This window comes from Lemur catta, chromosome 16 (genome assembly GCF_020740605.2).
Source record: "Lemur catta isolate mLemCat1 chromosome 16, mLemCat1.pri, whole genome shotgun sequence".
Classification (NCBI taxonomy): Eukaryota; Metazoa; Chordata; class Mammalia; order Primates; family Lemuridae; genus Lemur; species Lemur catta.
In genome coordinates this window covers 26,227,695-26,247,388 of record NC_059143.1, presented here as the reverse complement: position 1 = coordinate 26,247,388, position 19,694 = coordinate 26,227,695, and the positions used below count along the sequence as shown (strand labels likewise).

Below are 19,694 nucleotides of genomic sequence, written 5' to 3'. Positions count from 1 at the left end.
CTGGGCTTGAGCAATCTTCCCACCTCAGTCTCCCAAGTTGCTGGGACTCCAGGTGTACACCACCACACATGGCTACTTTTCAAACTTTTTTGTTAAAAACTAACAAACACACAACAACCCAGGCTTACACAGGCCCAGGGTTATCAATATCATTGTCTTCCACTTCCACATCTTGTCCCACTGGGAAACCTTCAGGGGCAAAAACATGCATGGAGCCATCATTCCCTGTGATAATAATGCCTTCTGGAATACCTCCCAAAGGTATACCTGAGGCTGTTTTACAGTTAACTTTTTTTGTTTTTTAAATAAGGACTATACTCTAACAATAGAAAGTATAGTACAGTAAATATATAGACCAGTAACATAGTTGTTTATTATCCTTATCAGATATAATGTTAATAATTGTGTATGCTACACTTTTATACTTTTGGCAGCACAGTAGGTTTATTTACACCAGCATCACCACAAACATGTGAGTCATGCATTGTGCTACTACCTTATGGGTACGCTGTCACTGGGCCATAGGAAGTTTTCAGCTGTATTACCTTATGGGACCAACATTGTATATTCAGTCCACTGTTGACTGAAATGTTACGTGGTGCGTGACTGTACTGTTTTTTCCTATACAGTCACATTGTATAGGGTGGGTAGCATGTAAAGCATGGATATGCTGGACTAAGGGCTGATCCAGGTCCTGGGTGAGATCAGACGATATTTCATCATGCTACTCAGAACAGCACAGAATATAAAACGTAGGAATTGTTTATTCCTGGAATTTTCCATGTAATATTTTCAGACTGAGGTTGACCTTGGGTAACTGAAACCATGGCAAATGAGACTATGGACAGGGAGGGACTATTGTAAACTCTTTACTATGGCATAAATTACAGCACTTTTTTCTGTATATAAATTTTTTTACTTCTAGGCTGTGGGCTTTTTTGTTTGTAGAGCATACGCATTTTTGGCAGTGTAACATTGGCATGTTTTTGGTCATGTTAAATTTGGAACTGTCTCAAACCCTTTTTTTAAAAAATAACATTTGCCATTGTTAATCTTGGAGTTGTTCATCAGATTATTATGTAATTAGTTTTTAAAATATATGCGTCTTTATGTTGTTGAGCCAATGTTTCAGCCTGTAGACTTTTTTTAAAAGTTGACTTTTGTCATTTTGTATTTTAGCTTTGTTTCTTCTGCAGATTTCTTAAGGATATATTTTAAGTTCTAGATAAAAATAAAAATACTTGTTGAAGAGATGAGGCCAGAAACAGAGCCGTGTAGTTAGGAATTTTTCTTAGTTGACTTTGGTCTTAAATTAATAAACACTTGGAGAGGTAGGCTAACTTTGTGGTGAACAATGGTGACACTGGAACGGGATTGCCTGGGTTTCAATTCTGCTTCTCCACTCACTAGCTCAGTGACACTGGGCAAAGCACTTGACCTCAGTTTCTTTGTCTGTAAATAGGGATAATAATTGTCACCACTTTGTGTGGTTATGATGGGATTTAAATGAGTTAGGTGCTTAAAACTGTGCCCAACATATAGTAAGTACCTCAGAAGTTTTAGCCCAAAATAAAAAAGACTTGGAGGTTTTATATCTATCATTTAACCATTGAAATTACGTAGTTTTATAGGAATACTCTTTTGAGTGTCAGGTGTCTGTGATATTTTAATATCTATATACAGTGGTCCTCCCAAATAGGAAGTGTGTGTTTTGCTAGTTATAGTCTTAGTATCTCAGTGATTGCAACTGGATTCCCACGTTGTTTTAAACAATATAGTCAATCAGTTTCTGAGATTCTGGCTTACCTGAATTAAGCTTACTTGTCTTCTACTTATGGATTCTACCTCTTTTCAAAATTAGGTAAAGTACTTGCTGTTTACTCTTTTGGTAATTTTTCGTGACTTCTTGGAAGTAATTGTTTCAGAAATCAGGTTGGTGCCAGGTGTTTTCTACTGCTCCTCTTGCCCCTCACTGCCATTATGGAATATGATTGATGAGGTCAGGAGACTTGGATTCAGTTAAAGTGTTGTGTGCACCCTATTTCCTTGCCTGGTTTAGATTTTCATTCTCGTAGAGAAAACAAAAGTAGAATAGACATTGTACCCTTGAATTTTGTTTTAAGATATTAGACTGAGTTGCAGCTTTTCTCTAGAAGTTACAGAAAACAGTATATTTTAGAATATAATAAAGAAATGTATGAAACCTAGTATATTCTGTCTTTATTATATTATATAACTAGTAAAGATGTATGTAAATATAACTTACATGTTACAAGTCTATTACACAAATATAAAATGTAAAGGTACATATAATGAAGAGAGGGAAAGGAAATGGAGGACAGACATGAAATGGAGGGGCTGAGAGAGGTGAAGTGTGTGGACAGCCACATTTCAGGTGCCCAATAGCCACATGTGACTAGTGGCTGCATGTTGGATAGTACAGATACAGAACATTTCCATTGTCATAGGAAGTTCTATTCAAAATGGTTGATGAAGATTGCCAAAAAGATAAGTATAGCTGAAATAAGGAAATAGATATGTAGGAAATGAAGAAATTATATTTACAACATAAGATATATGTAATATATGTTAGATATATGTTCTAAAAAGAGAAGGGATGCCCCAGAAAAGGCAGTATTCATAGAAGATGGAACACTGATAGGATTGAAGAAAGAACTCACATCCTGTTGTGTTGTCAAGGTGGGAACATTCATACAAATGTTCCATAGCAGAAGTGAGATATCTGGAAGCAGGAGGTTGGAGCAACGCATAGTGACTTAGGACACTGCAGTGGAAACATTCAGGAGAGCCAGCCCCTGTGCATTCCCTTTCTTTGTCCAGGTAGCAGTGGTGAGGAGTTGGAGCTTGGAACAGAGGAAAAGGGCAATGTCTTCAGGCTGATGAGGGCCAGGAGTGATGGAGATCATCTGTACATGCAAAACCAGTTGCTGGGATAATCCGTGGTGGATCTTGTCCATACAGTCTAGTTAAATAAGATGATTGCACCACCTAGCAAGCATTTCTGGAAAGAGAGCAAGCTCAGAGGGAAAAATTTACTCCTAGGAAAGAGTTACTAGAAAAAGATTATAGTAATGAAAAGTAACTACTGAAAATGCCTGAACACCTGGAGATTCTTCACCCCCATCTCACCCTCAGTTAGGATCTATCAGAAGACAGGGTGTCCTCACAGCTGTTTATCTGGTCAGCAAAGAAGTGTTTGGAAATTATAGGCAAGTAAGCAAGTATCAGTATAACCAGCAGTGTCAAAGCCATGATGGCTGTGAAGTGAGAGCAGAGGAGAGTGGAACAGTGGAGCAAGTGAGATGCACTGTGAGATTTTAGAAAACTGGAATTGTGCTGATGGAGTTTAAACTTAATGTAGTGCTCTACTGTTGCACATAATGCATTAATTACTAAAAATATATATATAAAATCATCCAAAATGTACTCCCATAATCTGAAATTTAAAAATCATACAAAATTTTAGTATGTCAGAATTGTGTACTTTCAGGGCAGTTATTTTTTCCCCGTAGATTTTTCAATTACAAATTTTATTACTATGGTTATTGATGCTTTTTAAGCCCCTGAGTAGTATTCAAAATATAAAATTAATAGGATCATAGGTAAGTTATTAAATATAGGCAGTGCATTTTAAAAATAATGGATTCTCTCTCAGCTAAATATGAGTAACATTTAGTAGTCAGGAGGAACTGATCATTGAGTTGGGAAGGATTTTGTTTTTAGTAGATTGACCTGGGGATTGCGATGCTGATTTTGATGGCAATCTCATTTTCATTAACTTTTCTTCAATCTGTCAAGCAAAAGCTGTGTAAGATTGTCATCTTCTTTTGCTTTTTCATGAGATGTAAAGAAGCAGTGTCATTTTCAAATTCATGAAATCCCTTTTGCATTTGGATCTCTGGAATTTTTTGATGCTGAGTCCCAATTCAGAATCAGAAAATGCTCTTTTTATTTTCCTGTAGTATGGAACATGCAGTCAGCCACCTAAATGTTTGCCACTCAGCGTGCCTGATACCTGTCCTTGTTTCTTGTCACAGGTATCATCACCCACATAACTCCACAGACCCTCCTGTATAAAACTGAAATACTAACTGTAGCATCATCATGGGATGGTTTTGACCTGTTGCTAGTTAATATATGAAAGCCTGAATTTGGTTTCAAAAAAGCTGTTTAGGATTATTGGTGTATAGTGTATTAAAGTGAACATTCTGTGAAAGCTGGAGATGCCTTGTAGGTAATTCAGAACTACTGAGAATTTCACTATACAGTTGTAAATGATCAAAGTGTTAAAGGGTTTCCCTTTGACAGTAGAACAGAGGATGAGTCAAGGGAACAAAAACAAAGTGAAGAAGTGAGAAAAAAGATGAAGAAAGGACAGAAGAAAAACTGGGAAGAAGAAAGAAGATAGAAAGGAACAAACAGTACAGCTTTATTCATGCTGGGCAGATTTCTTGTTGTGTCCCCATCCAGCAGCTGGAATCATATATGCCAGATGGTCCTTTTCCCTCAACTTCCTGTCTTAGAATTTTATCATTTGCGGGATGGAGCGGAGCTTCTAGGTGGCTAGTGCTAGTGAGCTAGGCAGAGTTCTAGGATGTCAGCTGGGGCTCAGCCTGCCAGATTTTATTGTCTGCACCCTGACATTGTTGCCTCTTTCTGGCTAAACACTGAACACCATTTCCTTCCATTTGAACATCTAAACTCATAATTGGGGATGGGGGAGGACTTTTTTTTATCAGGAGATGCTGCCCTTGAAGCCTCTAATAACTTGTGGTTTTGAGATTCTCAGAATTCTTAGGCTTCTTGAATGAAACCTCCCAATATTACATAAAGGAAACATTTCTATACACTATGTGGCTGAAAAATTACCACTGTCTTTATACCTAACCTGAAACCGTGCTATTACACTTAAACTTCATTGTTTGTGAGAAAATACTTTAAAGTTTAATCATAAGGTAATAGTTATTTAGCATTAACTGTGCCAAGGTACTGTTCTAAGTACTTTTCCTATTTTTTATTGACACCCTCAACTGTGTGAGGTAGGTACTATTGTGCCTATGAATATTTTGTAAATGAGAACACTGAGGCACAGAGCTGTTAACATATTTCATGGGAAATTTGAGGAATACATTTAAATTCCATTTAAACAGCTCCTGGTAACATTTTGATGTATTTCCTTTAGTTTTTGAAAAAAAAATCATAGATTAAAAATGTCATCGTAAACATAGTTGCGAAAAAAGCAGTTGTAGCCATGCTGTATGTACAGATTTCCATCCTACTTGGACGTCTGTCTCGGTTAGTGAGTATGGCATATGGAGTGCAGTAATGAACTGAGAATCAGGAGTTATGGATTCTGGACTTACTATGTGAACTGGAACAAATCGTGTACTACTACCAAGGCCATTCTTTCCTGATCTTCAAACTGTATTTCAAACCTAATGAATTATAAGATCTATTCTAGTTCTAAAATTCAATGCCTTTGACTTCTTCCCTGTTCCTTATCTAATAGTTGGGTACTTCTGAGTACTTCAGGAGGTTTTTTTTTTTCTTTTTGTAATAATTTGTTTTTTTTTCCCTTTAAAAATTTTTTAATAGATTTAGGGGGTACAAGTTGAATTCTGTTTAAAGAATATATTGTGTAGTGGTGAAGTCTGGGCTTTTAGTGTACCCATCACCCGAATAGTGTACATTGTACCCCACAGGTAACTTCTCATGCCTCCCCGACTCCTACTTTCCCCCATTTTGAGTCAGCAATGTCTATTACTGCTCTGTCCTTTCGAAGCCATAGTTTAGCTCCCACTTATAAATAAGAACATGTGATATTTATTTTTCTGTTCCTGAGTTACTTAGGATAATGGCCTTCAGTTCCATCCAAGTTGCTGTAAAAGACAGTATTTTCATTCTTTTGGCTGTGTCGAACTCCATGGTACATACACATACACAAAACATTTTAGTACTTTAGTTTAATTCAACTTACAAAAGCAGTATATGTAGAGTCTAAAATTTTCTTATGTCTATTTCATAAGCATTTCCCATTATAAATACAGTACATGCTTATTACAGAAAATTTGGAAAATACTGAAATGTAGAAAAAAAGAACAACTCACAAGTTTACGCCAACCACTGAAAACAACCATTAGTATTTTGATGTATTTTGTTTCACTGTTCTGTTTTTTGTTTTAGATAGTTGCATGTATGCATTTTCATCATTTGAAAAATGTTTGTAAATGTGTTTTTTTTTTAACTTAACATTATAGGAAGCCAGCATTTATTGTATCATTGTTTCATTTCAAACAGGAATGGAACTTTTTTTAAAAAGGTCTATTTATCCACCTGGGGGTAAATAAGTTACACTTGTTGGACCTACTGAAAAAGCTAGGTCTACATAGCAAATGAGAGGATTTACTATACAGAATATTGGAAGGTATTTGAATAATAAAAGTCCTCACTGCCTCTCTAAGTCCAGTTCCTTCAGTGCCGCATTGTAATTTATTGGTGGTGTGGTATCATTGGAAAATATACCATCTAACTATTTAACCCATTCTTGTTTTTGAGGTAAGATTTGTGTTAGAGCTAGAATTTAATTATTGTTAATTTTGATAAAATTGCACCGAAGAGGTTCCGAGAAAATGTGAACCTGTTAAGCAGTTAATCAAAATTTTAAGGAGAGCCTTTTCTCATTCAGAGTGATGTAACCTCGGAATTGTCAGGTTTAGCTTCCTAAAGCTGGAATTCTTTTTACAGCATCCCTCAAATCTGATCATGGTTAGGTCAGGTTATGGAGAATGCTACTGTTTCAGTGCATCTATTATTCCATGCTTGAAACCTTTCTAAAATCCAGGCATCTTATTCTATTTTTTTTATTAATTTATTTTATTTTATTTCTTTTTTTAGGCATCTTATTCTAATATAAGGAAATATTCTTGGGAGTTTTGTAGAATTAATAAACTTAATACATTTTAAAATTGAGATAGAATTCACATATAATGAGATTCACAAATGTTAAGTAGGCAGCTAATTATTACTAATAAATTTTGCTGCAGGATATGTGTTTTAATTCTAATTCTTAAGGATATTTTAGTTATATGACTGTTGGGAATATGGCAAATAAGTTTAGTTTTCTTTGATTTGAAAAAAGGGTATGTGTCTATGATGTGTCCATGAAACACTGGAAAGGCAAATTATAGAATAAGAAAAGAATGTGGCGGTTTTAACCTTCTTTGAGTTCGCAATAGCTTTGAAAAAGGCACATATACACACAGATTTGTTTACAACTTCATTTGATTTAGGGCTACCTCTGAAACTTTTCCATGATTAATTCACCGTGGGTTAACATGATTAAGATACATTATCTATTGGGAAATGTTCTTAACAAGTCAGACCATTGGCCCATAACCAGAGCACATCGATTGGGGATCACTGTGAAACACTGCACTGCTTTCATCATACCCTTTCTCTGCCTAAGAAATTTTAGTATAAATTCCTGCATTTAGATTTCCCCAAGCTAACTGCATCACTACAGTCAGGACCTGGCTTGGCATCACTTCATGGGAGGAAGCACTGATAGTATGTAGTCACCGTGATGATGTAGCTAGCATGGTCTTAGCTACACTAATAAACTGGTGTTCAAAGCATAAGAAATACGTTCTGTTTCATCAGATGCTGGTTAAACCACAGATTTCTGTCTTCAACTCTGGATTCCACATAAGCAGAATGAATTAACTTGCCTCAGTATATCCAGAGGGAGAAGGCCAGGATGGCAGAGGAAAAGGAAACAAAACCTGGAGAACAGTTGAGGGAACTGGGGAGATTGGAGTTGGGCATGGGTATAATTTAGTGACTGTCTGTCTTCAGATGCTTTGAAAGCTATCATTGAAGAGAATTTGGGTTTACTTCCTATGGCAGGACTAGGACCAGTGGATATGTTAGAAGTGACAAACAAGACCATTCGTTCAGTTAAAACTGCCTAATAGGAAAGGCCTATTTAGTAAAGTAGTGAATTTCAGTCTCTGGCATCTACATCTAAAGCAGACCTTAAATACAGCTTAACTCTTTGCCACATTAGGATAAAACCTCACAACAGACCAGACCTGTTAACCTCACTGTTGCCTGGCATCATGTTCAAGTTTCAATAAAAAATTAGAAGGCATGCTAAAAGGCAAGAAACAGTTTAAGGAGACAAAACAAGCATCAGAACCAGACTCATGCATGACAAAAGTTCTGGAATGATCAGGAATTTAAAATTATTGATTCATATGTTACGGGCTCTAATGGAAAAAAAAAGACACCACGCAAGAACAGATGGATAATGTAACTAGAGAGGTAGAAATGCTCAGAAAAAAATCACAGCAAATGCTAGAAATAAAACACAAACAAAGGGTGCCAGTGGTGGCACCTTAACAGACTGGACACTGCCAAAGGAAGAGTGGGTGGGCTCAAAGGCAGGTCAATAGAAATTTCCCAAACTGAAATGCAAAGTGAAAAAAGAATGGGAAAGAAATTCCCACAAACAATCCAAGAATTGTGGGACAGTTTGAAAAGGTATAGCATACGTGGGCTTGGAATACCAGGAAGAGAATGAAGTAGAAAAAATATTTGAAGTAGTAATGTCAAGAATTTCCAAAATTAGTGACAGATACCCCAAACCACTGATCCAAGAAACTCAGGGAACACCAAGCAGGATACCCAAAAGCCTACAGTTTATACTTAGGCATATCATATTCAAAGAGCAGAAAACCAAAGACAAAAAACCTTGCAAGAATCCAGAGTGGAGCGGAACACATTACCTGTAGAGGAACAAAGATAAGAATTACAGTTGACTCCTCAGCAGAACCATGCAAGTAAGAAGAGAGTGAGGTGAAAAGTGTTGAAAGAAAAAAACCCACCAACTTAGAATTCTGTATCCAATGAAATTACTCTTCAAAAGTGAGTTTGCTATTGCTGGAGGTAATCAAAAAGAAGTTGAGTCACAAGGACAAGAAATGTTGGGTCCAGTGATTGCCTAACTGCATTCTGTATATAAACTTAGCTCTGGGAGATGGTAGTAAGTGTTCAGCAAAAAAATATTTCAATGATTTTAAGGAATGTTGCAAACCAGATTCTACTCTTGGAGCTTTACTCTGCCCAGATACTGAGGATCTGAGCAGGGCTGTAGCAAACAACCCTTTTTTACAAACAAGCCCAGAACCTCTGATTTTTGGCCTGCTTGTTAAAACCTTGTGGAACAATGCTTCACAAGACACCCAATTTGAGAAATGCCAGGTTAGATTACACTTATGACCCTGAGATAATATGATTCTTTAGTAACTGGATAATACATACTAAGGGAATGAGGTGGAAAGGCCACACAAAAAATAAAAGGTAACATGATTAAGTCAGCTTCCTCATTTAAATAACAGTATGTATAGAAAGACTGATTGTTATAGGTCATTTCCTTAAATTCCTCCTCCCTGCATGAAGTTGCTTAACTAACAGAGGACTAACTAAAGTTATACGCTACCTGTCAGCTCCTGGCTTACCCACCCCTCTGCCCCCAAGGTCAAAACTGATAATTATATCAGTAGGTTCAGCTTTCTTGGAGTGTTGGCACCATTTCTGGATGAAGTAGCCCCCTTGCTTCCCCCTTTTCCCTTTTATCTTCTCTGTGTTGTTGCTGCTATTCCTTATTCTTGTTTAAGAAAATCCATTTCAAAGCCCATTTGTCATTATTCGTGAGAAAATAACTCCCACTACTAGGAATTTCAGAGATGTTTTAATGACAGAATTAGACTATCTGATGCAAGTCACAATGTGTTTCCTTATTGGATTTTGAGTTTTAGGGACATGACTGGTTGTTCTGTCACTATGGTGATTCTATAGTTGACAAAAGGTAGCTTTTAGTTGGATAACATACTTCTTCAGAATACTCATCCCCAAAATAATTTCAGGATGTGACAGGGAGGTTAGGGTAATGGTTAAGCATGAGGACTTTGACAACAGATTGTTTAAGTTTTTGAGTCCCCTTTTGCCCCTCTCTGTTGACTTTGGGTGAAGTTTCTTAATCAGTAGTTAATTGTGATTTAGTTTCATCATTTGTCATACATGGCTATTAATAATCTCTACCTGTGAAGATTAAATGGCATGCTTAGAACAATGGTTGGCATGTAGTAAGCACATGAAAAATGTAGTAGCTGTTTGGTTAGGGTCACAATGTGCTGGATGAAATCTTGGAGTATATAAAGCTTATTTATAGTTATCTGCCCTTATCATAAGTAAGCATTATTGGTTTTTCAAAACCCAGTTAATAGCCAGTAGCCAGGTTACCTGCTGAAACCTGATAAAACATCCCTTTTCCACGTTTGTCAACAATCTAGAAGACTAATCAAACTTTACAGTTTGTTAGATGACATTCATTTACAGTAAAGCAATTCCCACTAAAAGGTAAAACTCTTATATACACAGTCAAGGAAGAAAAGACAGGTCCACCTGAGAGGTATAGGATAGATAAGGTGAAAAGAAATGAGAAAGGATTTGATTATGTTGGCTTTTATATTTAAAAAATATTTCTATTCCAAAATTAGATACCAAGCTAAGTTCAGGCATTTGTTTTTTAGAAGGTGAGTAAGGGACTACTAAGATCTTTATCTGCTTTGTACTCTGTCCCCTGGAGAAGTTAACAGCTTGACTAATCTTCAGAGTCTCAGAAACTCCCTGACATCATGGAATTTCTTGGCCTCATTTTAAAAAAAAAAGTGTTTTTATTGTGATCTATACTCCAATTAATTTTTCCTATCCTAGCAAAGAGCCCCAATTTCAGCACAAGCAAAAATGAAGTAAAAGTAAATTATGGTGCATTCTACAAATGAGAATCAAAGCTTCTTAATAGTTATATTGAAGGCAGCGGCTTAGGGAAGACTTGTATGTTAACTTATGAAAGGCAAAGGACGTGATACTACAGACAAGTAAGACCACCTAAGAAACCAACTTTGCAGCTTTTTCCTTCACAAATTCTGCTGTTCTTTTTCTCAAGAGATGGGTAAGAAGCCATGAAGCTGTAACAGTGTAGCTAGGACGTTTGGAATTGGCCACAGCCTTTAATCGGCCATGAAAGATCCCCATGTGGACACAGTTGAAATTCTTCCAGTGTTTTCTTAAGGTCACAACGAATGACGTATGGAAGAGGAGAGCAGAATTATTGGCAGCATCTGCAAGAAAAAGGAAGCCATATCAATATTTTAAGTTCAGAAATAGTTTAAATATTTTTTAAAGCAACTGGAATTTTAGAACTATCTAGGTCAGCCCTAAAATGAATAAGAACTCCAAATTTGGTGAAATTTATTCTCTTCACTGTTTTTTTCTGCAAGATGATCCTGATACTATCCTAGAATGATAACCACAGTTATCTAGCACTTCATAATTTGAAAACTTTCACATTAACTTATTTAAGTTTCACAGTCCTGTAAAATAGATACCCCTGTTTTATAAAGGAAACATCTGAGACTTGGATAATCTTAGGGAGTCCTTGCCCAAGGTCACATAGGTAGTAGATTGAGGAAGCTGTACTTCCATCCGGGTCTGACTTCATAGAGTATTGATTGGAGGGACCTGTTAATACTCAGTGCTCTGGGGGACACTACAAGAAATGTAGATACATAGAAAATGTTTTTCCCTAATTACAGGTATGAAATTAAAAACGTTCCTGTAGTATTTTATGTTCAGAAATAACTTGAATAATAGCATGTCAGGAAGTTATTTTGAGGCTAGAGAAGGAAAAATTTCTGTGACAGTGTTTGGTCTTAATATAGGTCTTGAAAAGTAAGATTTGGATATTTGATATGTACTCAGTATTAGCTGTAAAGACGTATGTAACGGTGGTTCAGATTACAAGCTAGCTCTGACCCACTTGCAGTGTTCACAAGGCACATCAAACCTCGTAATTCACTAATGTTGAAGTATGGCAGTATAAAGAAGGCTCCTGCCCTTGGGAAGACAGGACAAACACACATATACATGTGTTAGACAAAGTGCAGAGAGGTAGTTTCAGCTGAGAGCCTAGAGTGAGGATGACAGGGACAGGGGAAGGGTTTCTAGGCAAAGTGAAAATTTATCTGGACTATAACGTGGGTAAAATTTTGACTAATGGAGAGGCTTGGATATGACCAGTGGAACTGAGCCTTGGTATGAAGCTGGAACTGAAAAAAACTGACTTGAGGGTTTTAAGAGACTGATGTGAATGATATTCTCAAAGGATTGGATTATAGTTATAGTACCTGAAGCATCTGATGGGAAAGCCAGTAGTTTTGTAAGAAAAAAGTTGGAAACTTTCCAAATATATGCTTACTCCAAATATATGCTTACTACTCTATCCTTGTTCACTTTTACTGCTTTTCCATAATCTTTCTTAACCCTGGGAACATTTCTGCATTCTGCTGTTAGGCCACCTCTCTTCCTTCATGTGTCTCTGTGATTCTCACCCAGAAGTTGGAGGAGAGGAGATGCCATCCTTTTGGTGGACGCATTAGAATCCAAGTGATGTGGTGTGGTATGATGGATAGTTTAGAAAGTCAGTGTCAGTATACATATATTTCTGCTGAAACATACCACAAAAGGTAAAGTTTGACAAAAATCTTCTTGGCTCATGGCAGATGTGCAGATGAAAGTGGAGAAGGGAGGTTTAAAATGATTGAGTAACACTACTGTATATGTCTTTATATAAACCTAATTGTTTCACACGCTTCTCATGGTTTTAGTTAGACTTTATTTGCTGATGGTAAAGCCTAAATCTTTATTTCTAGCTCAGAACACTGGAATCTTATCAAAATGCCACCTAGAAATCCCATGAATAACTCACACTTAACATACTTAAAACTGAACTCTTCATCCTTCTCCAAAGGAGTTTCTACCCCTCTTTGCTATCTCAGATAACAGCACCTCCATCCACCTGCTCATCAAGCCTGGAAACTCATCATTGCTCACATCAGAACCATAACCAATTTCTGCTGATTTTTCTTAGTAAACATTGTTTTAGTCTTTTAAGGTATTACGGTATATACAGTGTGGTTTGTAGAGTACATTGCCCTATCCCTACTACTATTGGCTTGGTTCAGGCCCTAGTCCTTTCTTCTCTGGATACTTACAGTAAACTTGCTGAGTTTCCTTAGATGCTTCCTCTTCTGTACTGTATCCAGGATGGTCCTCTCAGAACTTCTGTGTGAGCATATTTGGAAAGAAAACGAATCTCTACTTTGCACCAGGCACTGTGGTAATCATGAATTGCCATGGACGTACCTATTTTACTGCTTGCTTCTACGAGTAAAGAGACTGTGTTAGGACTCTGGAACTGAGGGTGGGTACAATGGCAAGCTCTCTGAGTGATACCCCATTCTAGGAGCTGAGCTCTTGATAAAGAGGATGGGCACAGCAGCCTGAGGTTGTCTTGACATCCCTCTTCTGCTGTGGAACCACCACCTCATGAGTTGGGGGTGAGAATTGTCAGGGCCCCAGAATCCTCAGTGCTCCACACCCAAAGAAGAACTTCTCTTAGGGGCTGGGCAGAAGGGATCTCCCAAGGCTCTTAATTGCTCTAGACTAGGACTTAGCTTCAGCACCAAATAGCTGGGGGCAGGATGAGAAATACTGCTGTTCTGCACTTGCTGGGAACAAAGCCCTCCAAATGGGAATTGTGGGAAGGATAATCCTGTGTTCTTGGCTGCAGCTGTCTGGAGTGGAAACTGCTTTGTTGAGAGGGGAGAGGGAGGGAGAAGTCTTGGTTCAAATATCACAAACTCTCGCCATTCTTACTGAGTTTTCATAGATATTCTTACTAAATTTCAGTTTAGGTTTATGAAAATAAATACAAGATTTTTCCTGTCCAAACTCAAGAATACCTGAAAATCTTATATGCTGAGGTTAAGTATATTAATATGTTAGCCTTCTTTCTACAGGTGCGAAGCAACATCTAAAGATTGTGTTTTTTTCATAATAGAATTTACCTAGTTATATACTTGTAAAGCCCCTCTTTTGATCCTAAAACTCACATGGGAATAATCTTTGTTTACTTGGTGTTAACTGAGTATAGTATCAGATTTTATGTAGAGCATTATTAGCTAGATAGCTCTTTCAACCCCTAAATGCTAATGACAGTGGTTTGATGTTACAGGAATACAAGCGCAAGTTAGCCAGAGTTTCCCTGGTGCGCAAAGAACTCAGGTCCCGGATCCAGAGCCTGCCAGACTTATCTCGATTGCCTAATGTCACTGGCAGCCACATGCACCTGCCCTTTGCGGGGGACATCTACAGTGAAGATTGATGACCAGTCTCTTTCCAAGTCCCAGGACTTTGCAAGAAATGGAGACAGGTTAGGTGGATAGTCCTGTAGCATTATTTTTGTATATTATTGGGAGAGTAAAACTTAACAAAAGAAACAAGTAATTTATAAAATTGTTTAAAATGTTGGTTTGTTTACTATTTTATTGATAAGTTAACATGACTTAGCTTAAACAAAGTGATGATCTCTGTGTAATAATAAGCTCACAAATAGTGATTATTTTCAAAAGATCTTTTTGTAAATTTTTTTGATCCAGGGCCTTGTGAGAAATTCCATGTTTCTATTTCTTCATGTATTTTCAGTTGTTTTTCTTTATTTTCTTTGGTAACTAATCATTGTATACTATAATTCCTATGGGGGAATAACTAATCAGGAGTTGGTTGAGACTTTATTATGGTATAGTTAGGACTTGATTGTAAAAGGGACTAAATGTTCCAACATAATTTTCACCATTCTTCCCAAACAAAATATCGATTCTGTGCCTCTCCATGCCTTTGATTCCTTATTCCCTAAAGGTCAGTAATTTAACACTAAACATGGATGTCAGTTTGAGGGTCAGATCAAAGCCTAGAGAACTTTTTTCCAAGAGTACTGTAGGGGTTCCATTCCAACTGCCAGTATAGAATAAAAAGAATGTTAAATTCATTAAACTGTTTAGAATTTTTTGAGTAGATTAATATGGAAATGCTTGGGAAATGTTCTAAATTTTGACATTCTACCAAGAAGACAACTTTGGTTCTGGAACTGATTCCTATTTGTCAAGTCAGTCTCCTTTTAACATAGTTCATCCCTTTAACAAAAAGTCATCTATGGGTTGAAAAGACACATGAAATGATGATACTTTTATTATTTCCTTAGCTATATAACTTTAAAAACAATAGTAATTTTAGCTCTGGTAGCTCAAGAACAAAACATTAATGTTCAGTAAAGTAGCTTGGAACATTTTAAATGTTTCCTTAAGGTTTTTGAATGACAGCATATTTGGCAGTTAAGCAATGCTACACTACAGGGTAGATCAGGTAAATTTTATATTTGTATATTTACAGTTACCAAAACAAATGTACTTTTTACCTTTTATTTCTAACCCTGTGTGTTAGAGCAGTTGCATGCTCTCTTGCTTTCTTTTTAAATCACATTGTTAAGTTGTGGATTTGTATTCACTAATGACTTAAGATAAACACTTTTTTCACTCATTACTTTACATATTAGACATTATTCTTGTTGTAAGCAGATTCAAATTAGATAGTCAGTAAAACATCTTTTAAGTCCCACAAGCCAATTATGTCTCACTATTCTGAATGGCTTCACTCTGTTTCTTTCTCAATATTAGAGATTATAGTTAAAATGAATTAAATGTGAAGAAGGCAGACATTTATTTTTAATAGCCAGTAGTTCTAGAAACAGTGCTTTTAATAGTTTAACCTCTCTCCAAAACAGACATGTAAAGTAGTCCCCATCCATATATGGCTTATATTCCAAAGTTTTTTTTGTCAACTTTTGGGACTTGGGGTGCATTTTCTCACAGAAACAATAGTTCGGTTCTCTAACACTACCACTAAAAGCTCACCTGGGAACCTAATCCACTTAACCGTGAATGTACTTAACTTGTAATGTGGTTGACAGATTACTAATAGTAGATCCTAACCAGCATCTTCACCACTCTAATAAGGAAATGGTGTGCAGCAGTCAGACTCACACATGGGGTGTCTGCCCGTGCTGTGTACCTCTGTCCCTAGGTGTAGGAAATGGAAGAAAAAGATTCAGCAAAGGAGGGAGAGGTAACAAATGCACAATTACAATTATAAAACCTGGTTATATGTGTTAGGAAAGTATACCAAGTAAGTTAGTTTTTATTGTTGTTGATGTGAAAGCAGAAACTTGTGTGTTAACTTATTTTCAATATCTTGACCTTATTTATGATCTGCTTAAGTGGTGATTTATCCATTCAAAATACATATTTTTTCCCATTTAAAACTAATTTATAAACTATGTACTCCTGGGAAGATTTGAAATCTTTTAGAAGTTTGTTGAAATATTTTCACCATTTAGGACAGACTTCTGACTCAGATACTGATTTTAATGCCAGTATCTTCTCTAAATATTTATGATAAAAATGCATTATTTTTTTAAAGAGCTTGATGAGATTTGTGATAAGTGATAGTACTCAAGAACCTGAATCCCACCCCTTGACCGATCCTCCACAAACCTCAGTTGGTTAACTCATTAACTGAATACAGACAGTATGGTCTGGTTTAGAAGTTATGTCTTCAGCCTTATGATAGTTAACGTGGTAAGCCTTAGCAGTAAACAGTCTTCCTTTCTAGAAGAAAGACTACTTTTTCTCAAGAATGGGGTTAGATGGGGGTACTATAATACCAAATTCTAAATCATGAGCATTTTCTCCATTGTGTACCTGAGGCAAATCATGCATCCTTGAGTGTGGTTTGGCCTGGCCCCTCAAGAGCAAAGCATGTCAGCACACTTGCAGTAGGGGGACTGTGGTTTGAATGGATACCATCACTCTTTTCTCCACAAACAGCACAGAGAGCTGTCTGGAGTGGCAGTTTGAACAGATTCCCCGGTGCTCCCTCTGCTCCTTCCATCACTACAGTAAGTAAAAGGACCATGTGTGGGGGGAACCCGGAGGCTGAGAAAATCAGCTGTGCTCAATAGCCAACCTCCCCCTCTAGGAAAACCATTCCAGATGCAGCTATTCTGGTCCCTTTTCTCACATGCACTCTGAATTAGGGCTTTTCTATAAGAAGTCCTTCAGAATCAGAAAAGGCTGGGATGACCTGGTCATCTTGATTTGCAGAATTAAAAGAACAAAAACTAAGTTGTCAGTTGTCACTGCTGATGAGCAACTCATCTTTTAAAATATATTTATTGTACTGGTTCTGAGAAATCTTTAGAGAGCAAAAACTCACAAGTACAAATTAACTAATTGGGAAAGTTAGAATGTGCTTTCTGAATTTTCCACTCTAAAAATTTACATTATGTGAAATAACATAAGGCTACTAAACTGCTTTGTATTCTATAAGAAATAGCTCCTAAAGATGTAGTCTTGTTTCATAGTTGTTGCACTATATCCAAGCTTAAAGTGTAAATCCAGTTCTTCTCTGTATAGAAAGGGAACATTGTGTTACTTAATGAATTTATTTATACAAGAGCATTTGTTGCCAAATGTAATTCCAGCCATCCACACACAAGTCTGCTCTGAGGTGGCAGTAGCACATGGGAAGATGAACTTTCCCTATTTGTTTACCTTTTTTTCTTTGGCTGTATCTGATGATAGTATAAGAGTTCTTAATAAAGTTTTATGTTCTTTTTGAATGTGTAGGTTATTTTTGTGAATCTCATTCATTGGATATGGGGTGGAGAGGGGAAAGATTAATGGACTGGGAGGGAAACAAAGTCCTGGAAGTATTCAGTGACGTATGGTAGAGAAACTGAAGGAGATTAGCCAGAAGTTCCCAAACTTGATCGAGCATCAGAATTACCTAGAGGGCTTATTAAACTACAGATGGCTAGGCCCTACTCCCAGAGCTTCTGGTTTAGTAGGTCTGGGGTAAGGCCTGATGGTTTACATTTGCAATAACTTAATGCTGATACTAGTGTTTAAGGACTACAATCTGACAGCCAGTGCTGTAGGCCAACTTTGAAGTCCATGACTTGCTTCATGATTTAAAATATTTAAGCAATTCCAGGAAGAATATAATAAAGTATGGGTTTCATTACATAGAAAGTCCCTTATGTACAAAGAACAAGACCACATATCTTTTGTGATCTACTGCTCAGTGTAGTGCTTATTAACTGCTTTTGAGTGAACAGATTCAATTGGTACCTTAAAGTTCGTAGAGCCCAGGGCCTTTTGCCTTGAATTTAAAACCAAATTGAGGAATACTAGAAATCTGTGGGAATCCCTAGGGCAGCGTTTGCCAAACTTCTTTGATAGACTCAGACTCAGTTTGGGCATTTGCAAAAAGGACACATACTTACTGAGTGGGAATTTTCTGTGATTCTGTTTTGTTGTTTTTTTTTGAAGACAGGGTCTTGCTATATTGCTCAGGCTGGTCTCAAACTGCTGTCCTCAAAGGCTTCTCCAGCCTCAGCCTCCCAAGTAGCTGGGATTACAGGCATGAGCCACTGCACCTGGCTGATTTTTATTTATTTCTTTTGGTGAGACAGAGTCTCACTCTGTCACCCTGGCTAGAATGCAATGATGTCATTGTAGCTGACTGCAACCTCAAACTCCTGGGTTCAAGCAATCCTATTCCCTTAGCTTCCCGAGTAGCTGGGACTATAGGTGAGCGATGCCTGGCTAATTTTTCTATCTTTAGTACAGACGGGTGTCATCCTTGCTCACGCTGGTCTTGAACTCCTGAGCTCAAGCAGTCCTCCTGCCTTGGCCTCCCAGAGTGTTCAGATTACAGGTGTGAGACACCACACCCGGCCAGAAACTTATGTTCTACTGAGAAATTAGCCAGAAAGGTAAAGTAGCTACCATGATCAAAGTGTTATGCTAGATGCTGGGGACACAAAGGGAAGGCAGGGCCCAGTTCACCATCCTTTTGGTACTGGCACTAGTTAGCATAATTTTACTTCATGCAACTATAAGACAACTGGTTAACCTTGAGTCTTTCAGTGTGCCAAGCCATAATGAATGAAAAGTTTAGCAGCAGAGAGGCTTGGAAACTGACTACAGTTCAAAGTAGCTGAATTATTTATTGAAAGAGTATTTTAATTTTTTTTTTTTTTTTTGCTTAATACCACTTGTGAGATTCACCCAGGTTGACATATGGAGCTCTTGATCATTGATTTTTATTTTATTTTATTTATTTATTTTTTTTGAGACAGTCTCACTCTGTTGCCTGGGCTAGAGTGCCATGGTGTCAGCCTAGCTGACAGCAACCTCAAACTCTTGGGCTCAAGCGATCCTCCTGCCTCAGCCTTCCGATAACGGGGACTACAGGCATGTGCCACCACGCCTGGCTGATTTTCTTAATTTTCAGTAGAGACGGGGTCTCACTCTTTCTCAGGCTGGTCTCGAACTCCTGAGCTCAAACTATCCTCCCACCTCAGGCTTCCAGAGGGCTAGTATTTATTTTTAACTGACAATTAATATATATACCATGTCATGTTCTGTTACATGTATACATTGTGGAGCAATCAAATCAGACTAATTAACATCCATTGCCTCAAATATTTATCATTTCTTTGTGGTGAGGACATTTAAGATCCTCTCTTTTAGCTATTTTGAAATATACATTTATTATTAACTATAGTCACCATGCTGTGCAATAGACCTTATTCCTCCTCACTGAAGCTTTGTACCTTTTGACCGGCTTCCCTTTCCCTGTCTACTTAT

At 37.3% G+C, this 19,694-nt stretch overlaps 1 protein-coding gene across 3 annotated transcripts in view; it reads left to right on the top strand.

The window, feature by feature from the left end:
- The window catches only part of RPRD1A (regulation of nuclear pre-mRNA domain containing 1A), a 58,441-nt gene extending 40,782 nt beyond the window's left edge, over positions 1-17,659 (top strand). For 2 of the 3 annotated variants that reach the window (XM_045528007.1, XM_045528011.1), the window contains exon 7: positions 14,159-17,659. In XM_045528007.1, coding sequence (XP_045383963.1) covers positions 14,159-14,308 — 150 coding nt within the window. In that variant the 3' untranslated portion in view covers positions 14,309-17,659. The remainder of the gene's footprint in view (positions 1-14,158) is intronic. The other variant, XM_045528008.1, reaches the window with a different exon arrangement.
- The last annotated feature ends 2,035 nt before the right edge of the window (positions 17,660-19,694 follow it).